We start from the raw sequence: 16,418 nt of genomic DNA, 5'->3' as shown, positions 1-16,418 counted from the left end.
GCCTACCTAACTCCAAAAGATACTGGGAAGCAGGAGTCTTTCATCCTGGTCTTTGTAGAGAAGCAAGGTCTTGCTTAGACTGAAATTTATCTCTGTTATTCCCCAACAACCCTCTCTTGTGAAGGGTAGTTCCACTCAATCCGTCTCTGCCAGGATGGCTCCTGACTGCAAGCTAACACTTCTTTCTAATTATACTATAGCTGGATCCTGCAGAGAAAAACAAGAGTTCTCACTGCTTCACTTACCACAATCACTGATTTCTTCCATGACTTCCATTTTGCTTAACCAGCATGCCTCAGATTTATTTAAATAACTGATCTTAAAAGGCTAAAGGCAAAAGAGATCCCGTATCTTCCCTTCAGTGCTTTTTAATTTTCTTTCAAGCTACAAATAGCTCACAGTGGCTGTTTGTTTGAATTCTCTGTATTTATTTAGGAAATTAACACATGGGAATCATTATTTTTTTTCCTTGTTTTGGAAAAACAAAAGGTACTGTATAGGGTTTGGTATGTCAACATGACAATAGATACCATCCAGAAGACATAAACTGGCTTTTTGATTTCTTTTTCCTGGAAACTTAATGTCATTAATTTCAGCAGAACTGTTCACGAGAGGGAGCTTACCAGAGTTATCTCACAGACACGCATGAGCAGAGAAGAGCCAGATTTACAAAGTGTCACAAACAAGTTGTGCAATCCCCATTGTCTCTTTTTTCCCGGGCCAGCAACATTAATTGGAGGACAAAGCTCATGTGTAAAAATCCTTCATTTTTCTCCTCCTTATACAACCCAGAAAGCAATGGGAACAGGTCTTCAGCATTAATGCATTATTCCACAGGCATTCAATAAAACAACCTGCAAACTTTCTTTTAATTAAAGAACTTTAAAGCTGTTTAATTAAACGACTTTCTTTTAATTAGAGTGGGTGGCTTTATCCCCATACCAAAGTGACGAACAGCAGGAAGGCTGAAAGACTGCTGGAGCAGCATCTTCGTTTCCCTTCCAGATGCAACAGGCTCACCAGCAGCTTTCTGGACACCCGCAGGGTCCCCTCAGAGCCCCACAACTCTGACCATCACTTACTTATCAGCTGAATTCCGAAACCTGGTGAAGATCGGGAGGTACACGCCAAGGGTGTCTGACTGCAGCTGGCTCAGGCCACAACCCAGGAGAGCACTAAAAGTGATGTTGTATAATTGAGAGCACTCTTCAGTGAATTATTTATAAGTCAGCCATAGCTAAAGGCAGGGGAGGACAGAGCCTTAGCTGGCATGCAACAGCAAAGCTAGATTGACTTCAACAGATTTAAACATGGAAAATGTTGAACACAGCTTTTAAATATGCAAAGTCCTGTTGACATAAAGAAGGAGGCTACTAAAGACTTTCAGATTCTTGATTCGGAGACTTAAATGTCTCTTTTGCAAGGACGTGTTGTGATGATAGGCCATGAAACGCCTTTTGAAGAACTGCATGTTAACATCTGCCCAAGTGTGCTGACACATCAGACTATATAGCCCATCATTTCAAGCACGTGTTCCCAGGTTAATGACCATGGCAGCCAGAACAGCCCTACTTCTAACAGAGGATGTGTAATGATTTAAATTATTACAGTGTGTTCCCAGGCAGCACTTCAAACTACATTTAAATGGGGGAAAAAATTATCCAAACCCTTAGAGAAATGAAAAATCTATTCATTGTATAATCTTGGAAGATTTTTCTACAAGACTTAAATTAGGAGCCTTAACGAATCTCTCAGAGGCTTTTAGCAACTTCCGTGTGTTTATGTTTAATAAAAATGGTGGAGGGTTCCAGCTAAATTAAATTAAGCTAGCTCTTAATTCCCATGTTTTGAAAAGGCATCATGTTAATACCGTGCTGACTTTCTTCATGGAAATACGATTCAATCCTTTGGCTCTCACATAGCTGTTACCAACACAGCACAAAGGGAGAAAAGAAAATATCACAGCTGCAGTCTCTGAGCTCCTGGAGACAAATGTCTGAAAGCAAACAAAAGAAACCTAAAGGGAGAGCTAAAGCTTGGCAATCGCTGTCTAGAAGGTTTGTGACTGCCTCCAACCATGCACTCCCATGGTTAGAGTCATCCATGAATCATCCCCTAGGGTGCTGCACCTCTGTGTAAATAAATAAATAAAAAGATAGATAAAGATAAACCCACAGAGTAACAGAAAACGTGAAAGGGTGCTGGGGAGGAGGATCCGTCTGGTCAGGGCCGTGAAGAGGAGAGAACAAAACTGAAGGATACATACTTTCCAAACCCAAGAAGGATCAGAAACAAAGCAGCAAACCAGCCAAATGATCACTATCGTATTAGCAGAGACCTGTTTTACCATCTCTACTCAAGATACAGTGCAATAACGGTCATAAAGCAGGATTCTCCTCTAAACAGTGGGAAAAGGAAATTATGTGACTTAACAAAATAGGAAAGCCCAAAATCTGGCCTGCAGTTGCAAAATCTGGCTGTATTGCAACATAGTAAATTTTAAGAACAGCTCTGACCCATAAAGTAGGACCAGGCAACCCTCCTCTCTTTCTCACAGGGCCTCAAGACCACCATAGGATGATGGGGATTCTCTTTCTTTGTATACAGCAGGGGGGTATAAAACATTATCCTTCCATAAAGTCAAGCTTTCCCTACCAGAAACATAGTATTCCACTACTGCACGAACAACAAGCGGCTCTAACCTGACTCGCAATCCACTATCTGCAGAGCTTGCAAAACAGAGCCTGGTTTCTGTGGTCACCCTTAGCTGGCACCATGCTTGTAACCTGGAAACATGGACCCCAAGGTCCCAGCTGTTCACCACCGTGTGCCTTGTACCACCATGTACAACACGTCTGCAGGTGGATGCAAAATTGCTGCCCCTTTTGTGCACAGCCACCTGAGACTGGCTTTATTTCTATACAGACTTTGCACAGGTAAAAGCAGATATGAGACGCAAAGCAGCCCCAAAGAGACAACCGCAGGATAAGCTGCATTTCAGAAACAAGTTGTCCAGCTAACTGCTTGCTGAGCCTCACAATGAATTGTACTAGGGAACCAATCCAGTACTTAAAACATGCAGCATAAAAATGTTTTTCTTCAGGAATAGTTGTGCTAATGCAAAGGAGGGGACAGCACAGGCAAAAAGAGCTCCCAGCGCAGGGTTTTTTAAAACCAGCACTGCCACAAATACAGACATTCCAAGCCCACACTCTCAGTCTGATAGCTTTAACTTTTGCCTGCTATTTCTTACCCCAAATGGATCATGGGACCTTCTGGTCCACAGAAGAGCCCAGAGGCTACAGCCAGCACACATGAGACAAATGTTCCTAAAAAGGTCTTAATGTTAAAAAGATGTTGAATAGAAGTGCCGTTCAAATACCCAATGATTTCTGGCAAGCCAAATGGTGAACCTGCTGGGCAAAAGAACTGCAAAGGAAAAAAAAAAAAAAAAAAAGAAAAAGAAGTGAAATAGAGTCAATAATCATCAGACTTTGATGTGTTAGATGCATCTTATGGACACAGTTTTTAACTCCAGCCATCACCTTGCTCTGTTCACGAGCAAACATTCTCAGAAGTAACAGATGACATAGATACACATAGAACTTCTGGCTACACACAAGAATTCAAGCTGTTGCTTGAATGTTGCTGCATGGGTTACCATATGCCTACTGGGGGTAATGAGAGAAGAAAATGACTGAGGGGGACCCTGTCCCATCCCCCAGCTGCACTGCCATCCCCCCAGTACCTGAAGCCCACCAGCCTCTGGCCTTTGCACAGGCTGTCTGTGGGGCAGGTCATACTTGTGAACCTGCATAATCTGTCCTGTCAGTTTTGACTTAAAATGGTTTAAAACTGGTTGGTTATTACCTGTATAACAGCAAGCTCCCTCTTCCTACTATTGCTGGATTTTGGGGTAAGTTCAGTAAAACACTCACTTTTTCTCTCACCTATGTTGTTAATTGCCTGTCTATACTTAAATTGAGCACAGCAGGACAGTAAACGACAGAAAGGCTCAATGGTTGAGCACTGCTGCCTCGTAGAAGCACTGATATGGGCCACAAGTGATACCCACATAGCACAGCTAAATGATGAATCTAAAACCAGCAGTAACTTTTATGTGGACTGATAGTCTTTGGCTTAGGCCCCTTCCAAACACCAAGTTTTCATAAGTTACACCAGCTGCCACTTGTATTTATTTTATAAACACCACATGCTAAGTGTAAATTGCATGGCCACCACCACTGATTTTACCCCAGACACTTTTATACAAGTTACGGGTGGTGGAATCCAACTTCAGGCTGGAGGCCAAGAAAGACCTCTCCAATTGGGTTGTATAATAGACGGGGTTGGGGGAAGAGATGTGGTTTATCACAGCTTTATAGGCTTGTTGCACAGGAGGTGTAATACTTACCAGCACTGAGCCTGAAGAAAAAACCACCATGGCCAGCCCAGACGCGAGCACACACAGCCAGGTCATGTGGATGTTGCCATCCTGTCCGGTTGACAAATAGATTACTACATCAGCACCCACAGACCAGGTCCTGCTTTTCAATGATCCCACAGATTTCTGCAGGCAGAAGGCGTACCATAGGGAAAAACCAAAACAAGCAGTGCAGGCTCTATAGGAGGACAGGGGTTGAGTAGCAGTAAGGTCAACAATGACTCTCAGAGTCAAGTAATGCATGTTTTCCAGGACTTGTTGCCAATCTCTAAAAATACTATAAAGGATATGTTCTTACTCATCAAGGCCCTTTTCACGTCAGAAGCAGAGTTAAAAGACCATAAGAATATGCACAAGAAAGCACTAAACGAAAAACAAAACACAAGAACACACTAAAACTTCAGGAGACATTTTGCTTAAGTGAAGGCTTCAGTCTTACACCAGTGACCACCTTTATGAATTTGCAGCCATTTTTAGTAGACAGAATATATGTGAGCAAGCTCTTTCCTGCTTCATTTTAACCAAAAGGACATCTCTCAGACCAGGGCTTCTCACATTTGAAAAATACATTTCAGCCTCTCTTGTTTTGGGGTTGGTTTGTGCTTGGGCTGACTGCAGCCATGCTGTCTCCAGAACTTCTCAGCTCCCACACCCTCTGCCACCTTCTGCAGTGCTCAGCTGTGACTCATTGTGTATGCAGGTCAAACACATCTCTCTTGCATTTGAGGTCAGGGCATTACAGCTGGCCACCACAGCCTTCCTGGCAGCATGTCCCGTCAAGACTTTTGTAAGTGCGTTATGCAGTGCAGCCAAACAGCAAAGCAAAGTGCATGAAAATGAGTTTTGCTCATCTGCAGCTGAAGGAGGTATTTAGATGGGAAGGCATTCCAAGGCAGGAATTACATGTTTGCACTGATATCAGAGCCTGTGAACTTACCTCCTGTTCCTCTGTATTAGTTTATTACAACGGAGCAAATTTTGTAATACAACAGGACCAACAATGTGTAATGGCTGCTGCGATATCCGGGAGTCAAACTGTGGCTCCTTTCTAGATATTTTTTTATTTATACTTTGCTGTGTGTATATATACTTACATGCATGTATATACATACAAATCATATATACAAGTATGCATGTATATTCCACCACTGTTTATCTATTTTATAAACATACGCATAGTTCACATATAAGAAACCTCAGAGAAATAATATTGCAAGAGCATTATATATGTTTTCCTCATGGAAAACCTAAACTTGTTCTTGGATATTCCCTTTGATATAGTCAGCTTCCATCTGTTCCACAGAATAAGTATTCCCTTACATTTCTGTGAAGTGATTGAGATCTGTCCTTCAGCAGCTGGCAGCATTTATTCCATTATCTTGATTTTACAGCATAGTGAGGACACATCCATGTCTCTCTTGTACTAGAAAGCCCAGAAATGGACTGCATACTCCAGATGTGGCCTCACCAGTGCTGAACACAGAGGAAGGATCACCTCCCTCGACCTGCTGACAACACTTCTCTTAAGACAGCCCTGCTGGCACCAGTCATCTGGTCTATCAAGCTCAGATTCCTTCCAGTTCTGCTTTTGTCTGCAAGTTTACTGAGGGTGCGCTCTGTCCCATCATTACATCCACATCATTACTGAAGTTATCCAACAGAGTCTGACCCCAGTATTGACCCCTGGAGTATACCTGTGGTGACCAACCTCCAGCTGGACTTTGTGCCACTGATCATAATGCTTTTAGCCCAGTACTTCTGCCAGCTTAAAATCCATCTCACTGTCCACTTCTGAAACCCATTCCTCATCAGTTTGTCTATGAAGATGTTACAGGAGACGGTGATGAAAGCCTTGCTAAAGTTGAAATAAAGAACACCCACTGCTTCAGTCATCTCACTGGAGAAGATTGTTAGCCACTATAAATACATGCTGACTACTCTCAATCACTTTTTTGTCTTTCATACAGTTAGAAATGGTTTCTAGAATTACTGGCTCTATCACCTTTTATTAGCCTGTCAGGATGCCCAGCCTTCCCTGATCAGGATTCAGCTGGAACAAAAGCTCAAAACCCCATTCTCACAAGCTCCTCTTCAATACTCATACTATCTACCATAGACATCACAAACCAGGTGTAACTTTCACCACCTGCTTCTCTCTACAGGTGAGAAAAGCAAGCAGTCAGGGTCAGAAATACCTTAGCATTTACACTGGTTTTAGCCATTCGGTGATTTTTACCAAAACCATCCCAATTATCAGAGATCATGATACCCATCAAGGACAAATTAATAATTCCATAATAAACTATTATAGCATTAGCAAAAGATAGCTACCCCAGAAACAGAAAGAGCTAACTTATCTGACATCAGGTCCACATTCCCTAAGTACCCTAAAAGAAACTTAATCCTTTTCCTTGAACATCAACAATACCTAAAGCAGCACATGCCCTTTATGTACAAGGCGGAAGAGGAAGACCACGATATTTTAAAGACTGCCTTCATCAATCTCATGATATGAACACCATCAGATATTATACTATACTGTAAGCTAAGTTGTAGCAAAGGACAGCAAAGCATGCCTACACAAAGCACCACAGGATATCTGATTTCCACTCACACTGAGACAGGTAGCACCTCTAGTCAGTTCAAACTTTACAGGATTTCCTAATAAACAAACATGGAAGAGAGCTCCCTGACTTTCTCTTGCTCACCTGCAGGTATTTTTCCACCAGGTCCCATTTCAGTTTGATGAGATAGTCAATTATCTGATGAACCAAAAACCCCAGCATCCCAACTGCTGTACCAATTAGGCCCATCAGCAGCCATCGATCCCACTCTTTTCTAGAAATAGGAAAACACAGTTATTTCTCAGCCTATAGCACAGGACTATTTGCCATGCTTCCTCTCACAAACATGCATGTTCCATTTTTAGAGCACTTTGATTATTAACTGTGACTGCATGAGCAAGAGGCTGGTTTTGCCAACATCTCTTTAGAAACATGCACTCAACAAAACTCTACCTTCAGATGAACGCCATTTCCATTAGGGTAATAAACATGGTTGAATTTTTGGGGGTTGTTTTTGGATTTGTTTTTTTAATCTATATGTAGCAGTGCAACCTGCTTTCAGATGCTGGATTGTTTGATGCCATCTCAAAATTCAATTATGTGACTCAGTTATTAAGCATTCAGTAGAGCACTCAGAACTCGTTTCTAAGTAATTCCTATTTTCTTCTACTGCAACTAATGCACTGAGCACCTCTCATATAAATGTGCAAGTCCTCACCTCTAGTTTCTGTCTTTCTAAAATTTGTAGTAATTATGCACCAACAATAATTACTGACTTATTTCTAGTGTCATCTAGGACTAGAGCACCCCTCTTCTGAGATGTAAACACAACATTTCCTGCATATTACACTAAGAGGCAATGAATTTCAAGAGAAGCCTCAGTAAGAGAACATTCCCCCAAACAAAATCTCTTAAGTTGCATACATTGAGTAGTTAATAAATTTCTTTTTGCATATTCAATACTTTGTCAAGAGCAAGTGCATAAGCATGTTCAAAAAATGTTTGTAACCAAAGTTCCTTGCTGCCTGCTCACCTTCTACATCCTATTGAAGTATTTTCCTATCTACAGAAACAATAAATAACGTTTTCTTAATTCCTTCTGGTAGCAGGCGTCTCACTGGATTGTCCATATTACCCACAGCTTAAAGGTAATTTAACAGCATTTAAGGTAAGTTTACCTGTATGTTTTCTCTTGCAGCCACTTCTTATAAACTTTACTGTGTGAAGGCAAATAATCCAAACTCTCGTGGTCTATCATATGTTCTCTCTCCTGCTCCTCACAGTGATAATATGCTGAACTGCTTCTGCTGATGCTGCACTGTCTCCTAAGATCCTGAGAATTAATCAAATCAGGCCCACAGTCTTCTGCCATTAACATTGCCTCTTCAGCATTTCCCATGTTCGTCCTATGGGAAAAAAGTGATGACATTACAGCGACCCCCAAGAACCTTTGGGGTGCCAACAAGAACAACCTGAGCCCAAGATCAGTCTCCTTGAGGCTAAAAGAGGGAGGAGTGAAAAAAAAAAACCATGAGGACAGAGCAGCTGGAGATTGGCTGGTTTGTGTTTGGCCTTGGTTTGTGATGGCTGCATGGACCCAGGACAGTCAAAGCAACAAAAACTTGTCTTAGCCAGAGCTGTCTGGTGAAGAAGTCACTCCAAGAACAGACCAACTGTTGCAGCAAGATTGTCGCACCAGCTTCCTGCTGACTGTTCAGAGGACAGGGATGTTTAAGCCGTAGGGGCTTTGCCTGTTTTGAAGTGATGATCACTTAGCCCAAAGCACAGCAAGTTTAACTATTCTATGATTCTATGATTCTGTCTGATGACCTTGATCCACTAATCTAATTACACAATTTAATTAAATAAAACAAAATCCACGTTGCAGTGACATTCAGTTAAGCCCTGAATTCTCAGCATTATATAGGCACCCTAAAAAAGCATATTCTCCAACACAATTTTCTTAGATAAAAACCATATGCTAGATTACTACCTTCAGTACAGCCTGGATACTTTACCCAAAGTAGTTTGCAAGTTGGCAGTCCAGTCAAAGCAGAAAGAGACTTGATGCATGTCAAATATTTACTGTAAAGAGAAATCAGTTACATGCTGTGTTTCCTACCTCCAAGGTGTATTGGTTTTGGTTACCAAAAACAGAGGAGAGAAAGATTCTGCTGCTTTCCACTTACCAGCATGTGAACCAATTTGGAAAGGTCTCATCTCAAATAATGAGAAAACAATAAATAGCTCCTGGTTGACAGTTAGTGAGTACTAAATGGCAAGAGAGGAAAAACAATTATCTTTACACAAGCCACTTGCAAATTATATGACACCAAACCTTTCAGACCTATGGCTTTGCACTTGTGGACCACTACTCACACTTCTCAAAGGTAATTAAACACATTGTCAAGGCCATGGTGCCCAGGGCAGTGGGCCACCTTCAGATCAGCATATAGCAACAGCCTAAATCCAATTTCTTATACCATGACTGTTTTTTTGCCAGCTCAATCTGGCACTTCATTCCAGAGACATCAAAAGTTCTATGCAAATTCCAGACCTGGCAACAATCTGAGGAAAAAAATAAAGGAAAAAAAAAACAAAAAAAGGAATTAAAGAAGAGAAATAGAAAAAAAAAACTTTAGAAAATAATTGTTGCTAGAAACTGTGTGGACGGCTACAAGCAACAGTAAATGCATTAGAAAAGTTAATGCTACTTTCCTTACTGATGTAGGGAAATAAAATTATCTTTGCCACTAATATATCCATAGAGAAGTTATTTCACTGTAAACACGTGTGATCATTTAAATCACTCCAGTCAAGGGTGAATTGAGGATTGACCAGGTTCTGACTCTGATTTTGACTTTCCTTGTCTAAAAAGCAGTAAGTGCTTTATCACTTAAAACTTAACAGGAACTATTTATGTTTTCTCATTATTTGAGATGAGACCTTTCCAAATTGGTCCACACGCTGGTAAGTGGAAATCACTTAAACACAATAGCTCAGACCTTAACTCTGAGTTTAAGCACAAAAATGTTTCAAGATTAGGCTTTCAATTTCTGCTTGTACAAAAGCTGGGTTTAACTAGTCCTATTCCAAGTTCAAATGAGCAAGGGAGAGCACAGCCCAGACAAGAAAAGCTGATTAGAGCTCATGGCTGGGAATCTGCTGCTGCTTTGTGCAAAGATGCTCAGCCTGGCTACTGCAAGGGCTCCATTTGGATCATTTCTATACTTCTCGAACATGGGAATTTGTATGATGCCAATTTCTACTTGTGCTAGATCAAAGAGGTATAGGTGAATAGATCTGGGTATTACAGAGATTGCAGCACAAACAGAAATACAAAATCCACTGAACAATACAAAAATAGTACACACACACAAAAAAAAAAAAAGGAACTAAAGCTACCTTTCTAGGGGAAAGGGATGAGGCTAAGTAACACTGCTCACAGACAACACAGACATACCTCATTCCACATCACGATGCCTTGTTATGCAAACAGGATGACTGTTTTTCCTCAAACAGGAATACCATTACCATCCACCAGAGCATACCTGAGCATTTGCCTTTGCTGTCCCTAATTGACCAAAGCCAACAACTCCTCTTCCACCAGACATGAATCCAGAACAGTCTCTGTGGCAGCAGCTCAGCTGTACTGCAAATTCTCACAGGCACCCACTCACGCATTCGAATTTAAAATAACAAAATGAGTAAGAGTGGGTTTTCAATCTCCGGCCCCTAATTATTGTTATTCCACAGATTCCACTATAGTTAACTTAAACCCACCAGTATGCTTCCTCATCTGAAATACATTTCACGAACCTCTAAGAAGCATTGAGCAAATGGCCAGGTTTCAACAGGCAAAAAGTTGAAAGATATTTGAGATCACAGGGGGGCACAGCTGCTTCCCGGAGATGCAGGAGTTGGACAAGTTCAGAGCAGACAGACAAGGCCTTACAAAGTATGTACACACACAGGATGTTCGTTCACTATTTCACAATGAAACCTGAAGACAGTTTCCCTCCTTAACAGAAAAAGTTATTCCCAGCATACTTAGACGAAGGTGGCACATGCACACTAGGGTTGTTAAAGCACTCTGTAGCAGAAATTCCTCTGCTAGAAATACATATTGCTTAATTCAGGTACCAGAATTTGACCTAAACCTATGCATTTTGGCTCTCATCATTAAATATGTTCCCATACACACACCTCCCAGTGCTGATCATGAGTTTTCATTTCTAATCTACGAAGCATTTTGGAGGATGAATTATCACTACTGTAAAGCCTGTATAAGGATTGTCCTGCTTTCTGCAGCAAGTTTCATCTCCAAACATCATACAAGGATATCTGTTTATCCGAGAGCTTCCATAACTCAATTTGGCCATGAATAAAGACAACCAGAGGCAATGATCAAAGAATACCCTGTTCCCAGGTTTTCCACTTATTTCTGACTTTGATACCTGCTTCTGCAAGGCTTTCAAACTTACTTATAACTGTTCTTACCTTGGAGGGATCACAGCCTAATTGGGAATTGCTGCTTTGGAGACAAGGAGAGAAAAGAGAAGCCTATATTCAGTGTTCATCAGCAGAGAAAGCTAGTAGCTACATACTGCTTTGAGTAAATGCTTTAGGATTCAAGAGACAAATTGCACTTTACTCATTCGGGGGAGAGTTACAAAATACCAATGTGGGGGAAAGCATGTGCTCAAGCTGCCAAGACCCTGTTAGGGAGCCACAAAGCTCCTTGATCCATTTCCAAGCAGCTTCCATGCAAACTACGGGACTCCTTGCATCTGGGTCAGCAGACACTGGGACAGTGCTCTCCTCCACAGTAAGCATAAACAAGCTGAGCTAGGCTGCCTCCAGTTAGTAACTGGAAATTAAAAATATCAGCAAAGGACTGGACCACTACTTGGTGATCTGGGTTACAGGTGAAGTGTGGTGAACAGAAGAAATGCACCTACCAGGATTGTCTGTAGCTGGCCATTTCAACGCAAAGTTTTGAGCTACAGCATCTAATTCCTCTCCCATATAAGTGGGGAGAGTGAGCAACACAATTCTGTTTGCCTAAGTGTGAGAGTATGGGCATGCATGCACATGCATGTGTTCTGTATCCGTCAGAAGACCTGGGTGGAATAATCACTACCAATACTGTGAAAATACAGAAGTATTGCTAACTTACAACCCACAGCAAATAATAACCACTCACCAAACAGCATTGGTGACGCAGCATGAATTTAATACCAAAACATTTTGCCACTTCTATCTGAATACTACAGACATAAATCAGATTCCAGCTATTACACATAAAACCACCTACAACACAATTCTAATTCTTGCTATGGTCCTACTAAACCACTCCTATGTGGGCACAAATTAACTGTCACCTGTATATCTAGGTGGCTATATAGTGTAGTTTCAGCTGCGCATTAGCAGGCATGTAAAACCCAAGCAAATACTTATATGGCACCTCCATTTTATGTACACAGAGAACAACATATTTTTTAATAATATCAGCAATTGTATACACTTAAATTATATTAATTCTTTCCCTCTCTGCTGCCCCCTTGTCTTCAGCTACAGGCTTTTTAGTGCAGCATATGAGATTTGTGCATCTGTCAAGTAAAGTAGCACCCTATTTTTGCTGGCTTCTGTTTTAATGCTAATTATCATACAGATAGTATAGAATCATAAAAATCACAAAAATAGAGTAAAGCATCAGATTGAGAGTTAGGAGTTGTTACACTGAATAACATGGCAATTCCAAACAAATCTGAAGGTAAAAGTGAAGAGTATTTTAAATGCAAGGAAAAATGGTTACTACTCTAAGGAACATGAGCAACTCGGGATATTTTTTAACTGCGCAGAGTAGTAGAATGAAGAGCTTCCAAGGACAGCATCCCACTCTGAAGATCACAAGCATTATACTAGAGGCAACACTCAAAAGATTTTAAATAATGAGTGTTTCATACGCAAACTGAGTAACATTTCAAGAAAGCAAATAATTATCATAGTGATTGAAAAGTGATATAAAAATTTTCATTTCACATTATTTCATTATTTCAAAGTTACAGTGGAAGTATAGTACTAACTCGGCAAAATTTTACTATAAATGCAGTGACTTGTACATTTGATGGTGACTGCAAGGACATAGATGTTTGAAACATTTTCTGATAAGGCTGTACAAATCTAACATAACATTAGAGGTTAGTAGTACCATATGAGATCATAAATTTAATCTGTGAATCTTCATACAGAAAAAAATACGTACATATGACAGGAAATGGTTTTCAGAAAACACAAACCAAGATGACTATGACTGTCTCCACAGATCCTGAAACTGCGATGTTGTGGCAAGGAGTTATTTTAGAGATGTCTCAGAAGCAGACGGTCCTGTAGTTCAAAGTTCAGCACTCAGAGATGAGAAATAATGCTCTTTCCTGAAACTGCAGTCCAGCAAAGAACAAGCAGTGGAAAAATGTTAGCCAGAAAAGGCAGGGATCAGGGCTGCTGGCAATTCGCCAGATACCATCAAAAAGCATTTAGCATAGATTTTTTTCCTCATTAGTAGTATTGAGTTTATTAACTACATACACATATCTAAACTTCAAATCACCATCACTTAGATTAACCTGAGAACTAAAGAGCTAGCTGTCAGCATCCCACACTTCCATGCTTTTGGTTTACACAGCTCCTCATGGTGGCAAGTTTTGCATAGCAAAACCTAAAAGAAATGGAGTTATCTCAGCCTGCTGTACTTCACCATAATGTTTAATGAATAAGGAATATTCTCTCCAAAAAAAAGTGAGAGATTTATACAACTGAGTTAAGTGCTGTCAGGCTAAATTTAAGGAGCTCCAAGTGCTAGTTCATCTCTAAAAGTCATGCTGTGAGGCTCAACCCTCTCTCCCATATGAACCTAACTTCCACAACACTGCAAAGATCTTTTAGAAACACTCTCCCTCATATCTTTATGATAACTTCACAGCTTTACTGTTGAGCTGCTCTCATCTTAATTGTAACAGCTTTTATTCCTGTGACAACTGGAAAAAATAGCCAATTTTTCATTACCTATTCTCAAGTCAGGAACAGATGTGTTTACCTCTACCGGATTTCTTCTTGATAATTTTTCATCAGTAGAAATAGTAAACAGAAATCAAACCCTTCCCCCCCTTTCTCATTCCTGTATGCTTAAAATTATAATAGCAATATAACAATTAAAAATGAAAACATCTGATGTGTTAAAAATGAGCATACCTACACGACTATAATAGTCACCAGGGAGCAGATTGTGCACAACGCAGCTGATGAAAATCTTCCCTGTTCACTTCTGCATAGCCATCCCTTCAGTATTTCCAAGTTAAGAAATATACAGTTTGTTGGGTTTTTTTAAACCCAAACTGCATAGTTTACACATTATAAACCCATGTTTACATTTTATCCATATTGCATATATTAAAAGCAGAAGGTTGGGATGCTTCCATCAAGAAATGGTGGAAAGTCATAAATGAGTACAGAAAACACACATGACATCAAGAGATCCCAAGCACTAGTTATTTGTGCAATATCCCAACATCATCCATTAAGTTATCCATTTAAATTGTTTGGCACTAGTATAAATGATAAAAGGCCATTTATATTTACCGCTATTTTAAAATGGTAAGGACTGAAAAACTTCATGGAATGCTTTGAATATGAGAATGCTACTTGAGAGCTAGTATATAACATGTATTTTATAGAATGAAATTCACTGTACGTTCACTTACAACTTTATCAATTCACCTCAAGATACACATCCATTTAAAAAAAAAGTTACAAACCACATTAACACTAAGGCAATGTAAAAAGCTGATATTTTAACCACTGAATGGAATACTTATTCCTATGGAATTTGAGATCAGCTAGTGAAATGTGTCCTTTTGGGTTTTGGGGTATTTTTTTTTAAGCATCATAAGTAAGCTACTTTCGTACTTCCAGCATTACAGGGAATAAATACATCCTTCATATTATTCTAGCCCATGATCAGTTGGGTCTGCAACAGAAAATGTGTAATACACCATTTTAGGAAATAACACAATCGTCAGAACAGGAAAGAAGAAACCCCTTTCCCACAGTTGTTCCATTATGTAGAGTTCACACAGATGCATTAAAATTTTTAAATTATTATTTTATTATTATTGAAGAAAACAGGCATTCAACACGCTCCTCCAACACCTTTCCAACTCAGAAATCTTCATAGGCATCACAAGAGTTCTGAACACATCACTTAAAGTTTGAGAAATATATTTTGTCCCACTGTTCCACTTCTACCTGGAATTTCATAGGAAACCACTAGTAGTTTTAAGTCACCTTTTTTTGCTACAGTAATACATATTCAGACTTGCTTAATACCAGTTTATTCCTCCTCATCTAGCAGCTGAGATTTGCCACACCAGGGGCAACCAGGCTGTTTTCAAAAACTAGAGATCAGACTAAAAACAGTAGTAGTCAGACATCCTGCCTTTCTCATATGATTACCAGGTGTAACAGAGAAGCCTTCTGCATCAAAAAGGAGTGTAAGAGAAGTGTAATAAATATCTCTAAGCCCAGGATTGTTGTCCTGAAAGCTAGTGAATAGGAAATAAATTTCTACAAATTCACCATGTGCACAAGCACGTAAAACACAAACACTTGCCTAAACTACACAGTTTAATACTATTATTATTAGTGTTGATCAATTGTCACTAAAATTTTAATTCAGTATCCCCTATACAGTAAAAACCATTTAGGAGGGATGTGCATTATGGATTTATTTTGTAGTAGTTGAGGGATTGATTCCTGACTGTCTTGCTGCATGTGAAGTATTCTCAACTTGCTTTCAGGCGATGAGCACCATCAAGGCAGGTGGTAGGTGCACACCTTGCAACATTTTATGGACTTTATTATCAATGAGTAAGGCACAGTTTTGGTAACATGGGTATTTCCACAGGCATGCTCATTCTATCTTAAGGTGTACAAAGCATGAATCATACCATCTTTGGGGTTGGTTTTTTTCATTGCTTCATCCCTCAACCAACTAAAACACAAGAACTTTGGCAATGCTTCAGAGCACAGTTAGTTTAAATCCCAGTTGATGTCCCCCAACACGATACAAATTTTCAAATGCAATTTGATAAAAACATTATATTTAGAACTTTTGCACTTTGCCCCTCACACAACCAGCTTAAAATGGTGCTTTACTTTGCAAGATGTACAAATGCAGTTTTGAGAAGAAAACCCCCCATATTTGCTAACAATAGCAAATCCAAATCTTGCAGAAAGAACATAACATAAACTAAATACTCTTAAGAGGAAAATTAAAATTCTGGCATCTAAGTAGGTTACCTAAGAGAAACCACAAGAACATGAGAAAACAAATTACTAAGTAAACACGG

At 39.9% G+C, this 16,418-nt stretch overlaps 1 protein-coding gene across 1 annotated transcript in view; it reads right to left on the bottom strand.

Annotated features, from left to right (window-relative positions):
* LOC308217007 (chloride channel protein C-like) overlaps nucleotides 1-8,437 on the bottom strand; it is a gene marked incomplete at both ends in the record, with an annotated part of 85,663 nt that extends 77,226 nt beyond the window's left edge. Inside the window, 5 exons of the mRNA XM_080609706.1 lie at nucleotides 1,083-1,175; nucleotides 3,254-3,429; nucleotides 4,415-4,495; nucleotides 7,153-7,282; nucleotides 8,187-8,437. Coding sequence (XP_080465832.1) covers nucleotides 1,083-1,175; nucleotides 3,254-3,429; nucleotides 4,415-4,495; nucleotides 7,153-7,282; nucleotides 8,187-8,437 — 731 coding nt within the window. The remainder of the gene's footprint in view (nucleotides 1-1,082; nucleotides 1,176-3,253; nucleotides 3,430-4,414; nucleotides 4,496-7,152; nucleotides 7,283-8,186) is intronic.
* Nucleotides 8,438-16,418: the final 7,981 nt, after the last annotated feature.

This window comes from Psittacula echo (assembly GCF_963264785.1).
Source record: "Psittacula echo genome assembly, chromosome: 2".
NCBI lineage: Eukaryota > Metazoa > Chordata > Aves > Psittaciformes > Psittacidae > Psittacula > Psittacula echo.
The sequence above is the reverse complement of the archived record's forward strand: the minus strand, read 5'-3'. Positions and strand labels throughout refer to the sequence as shown.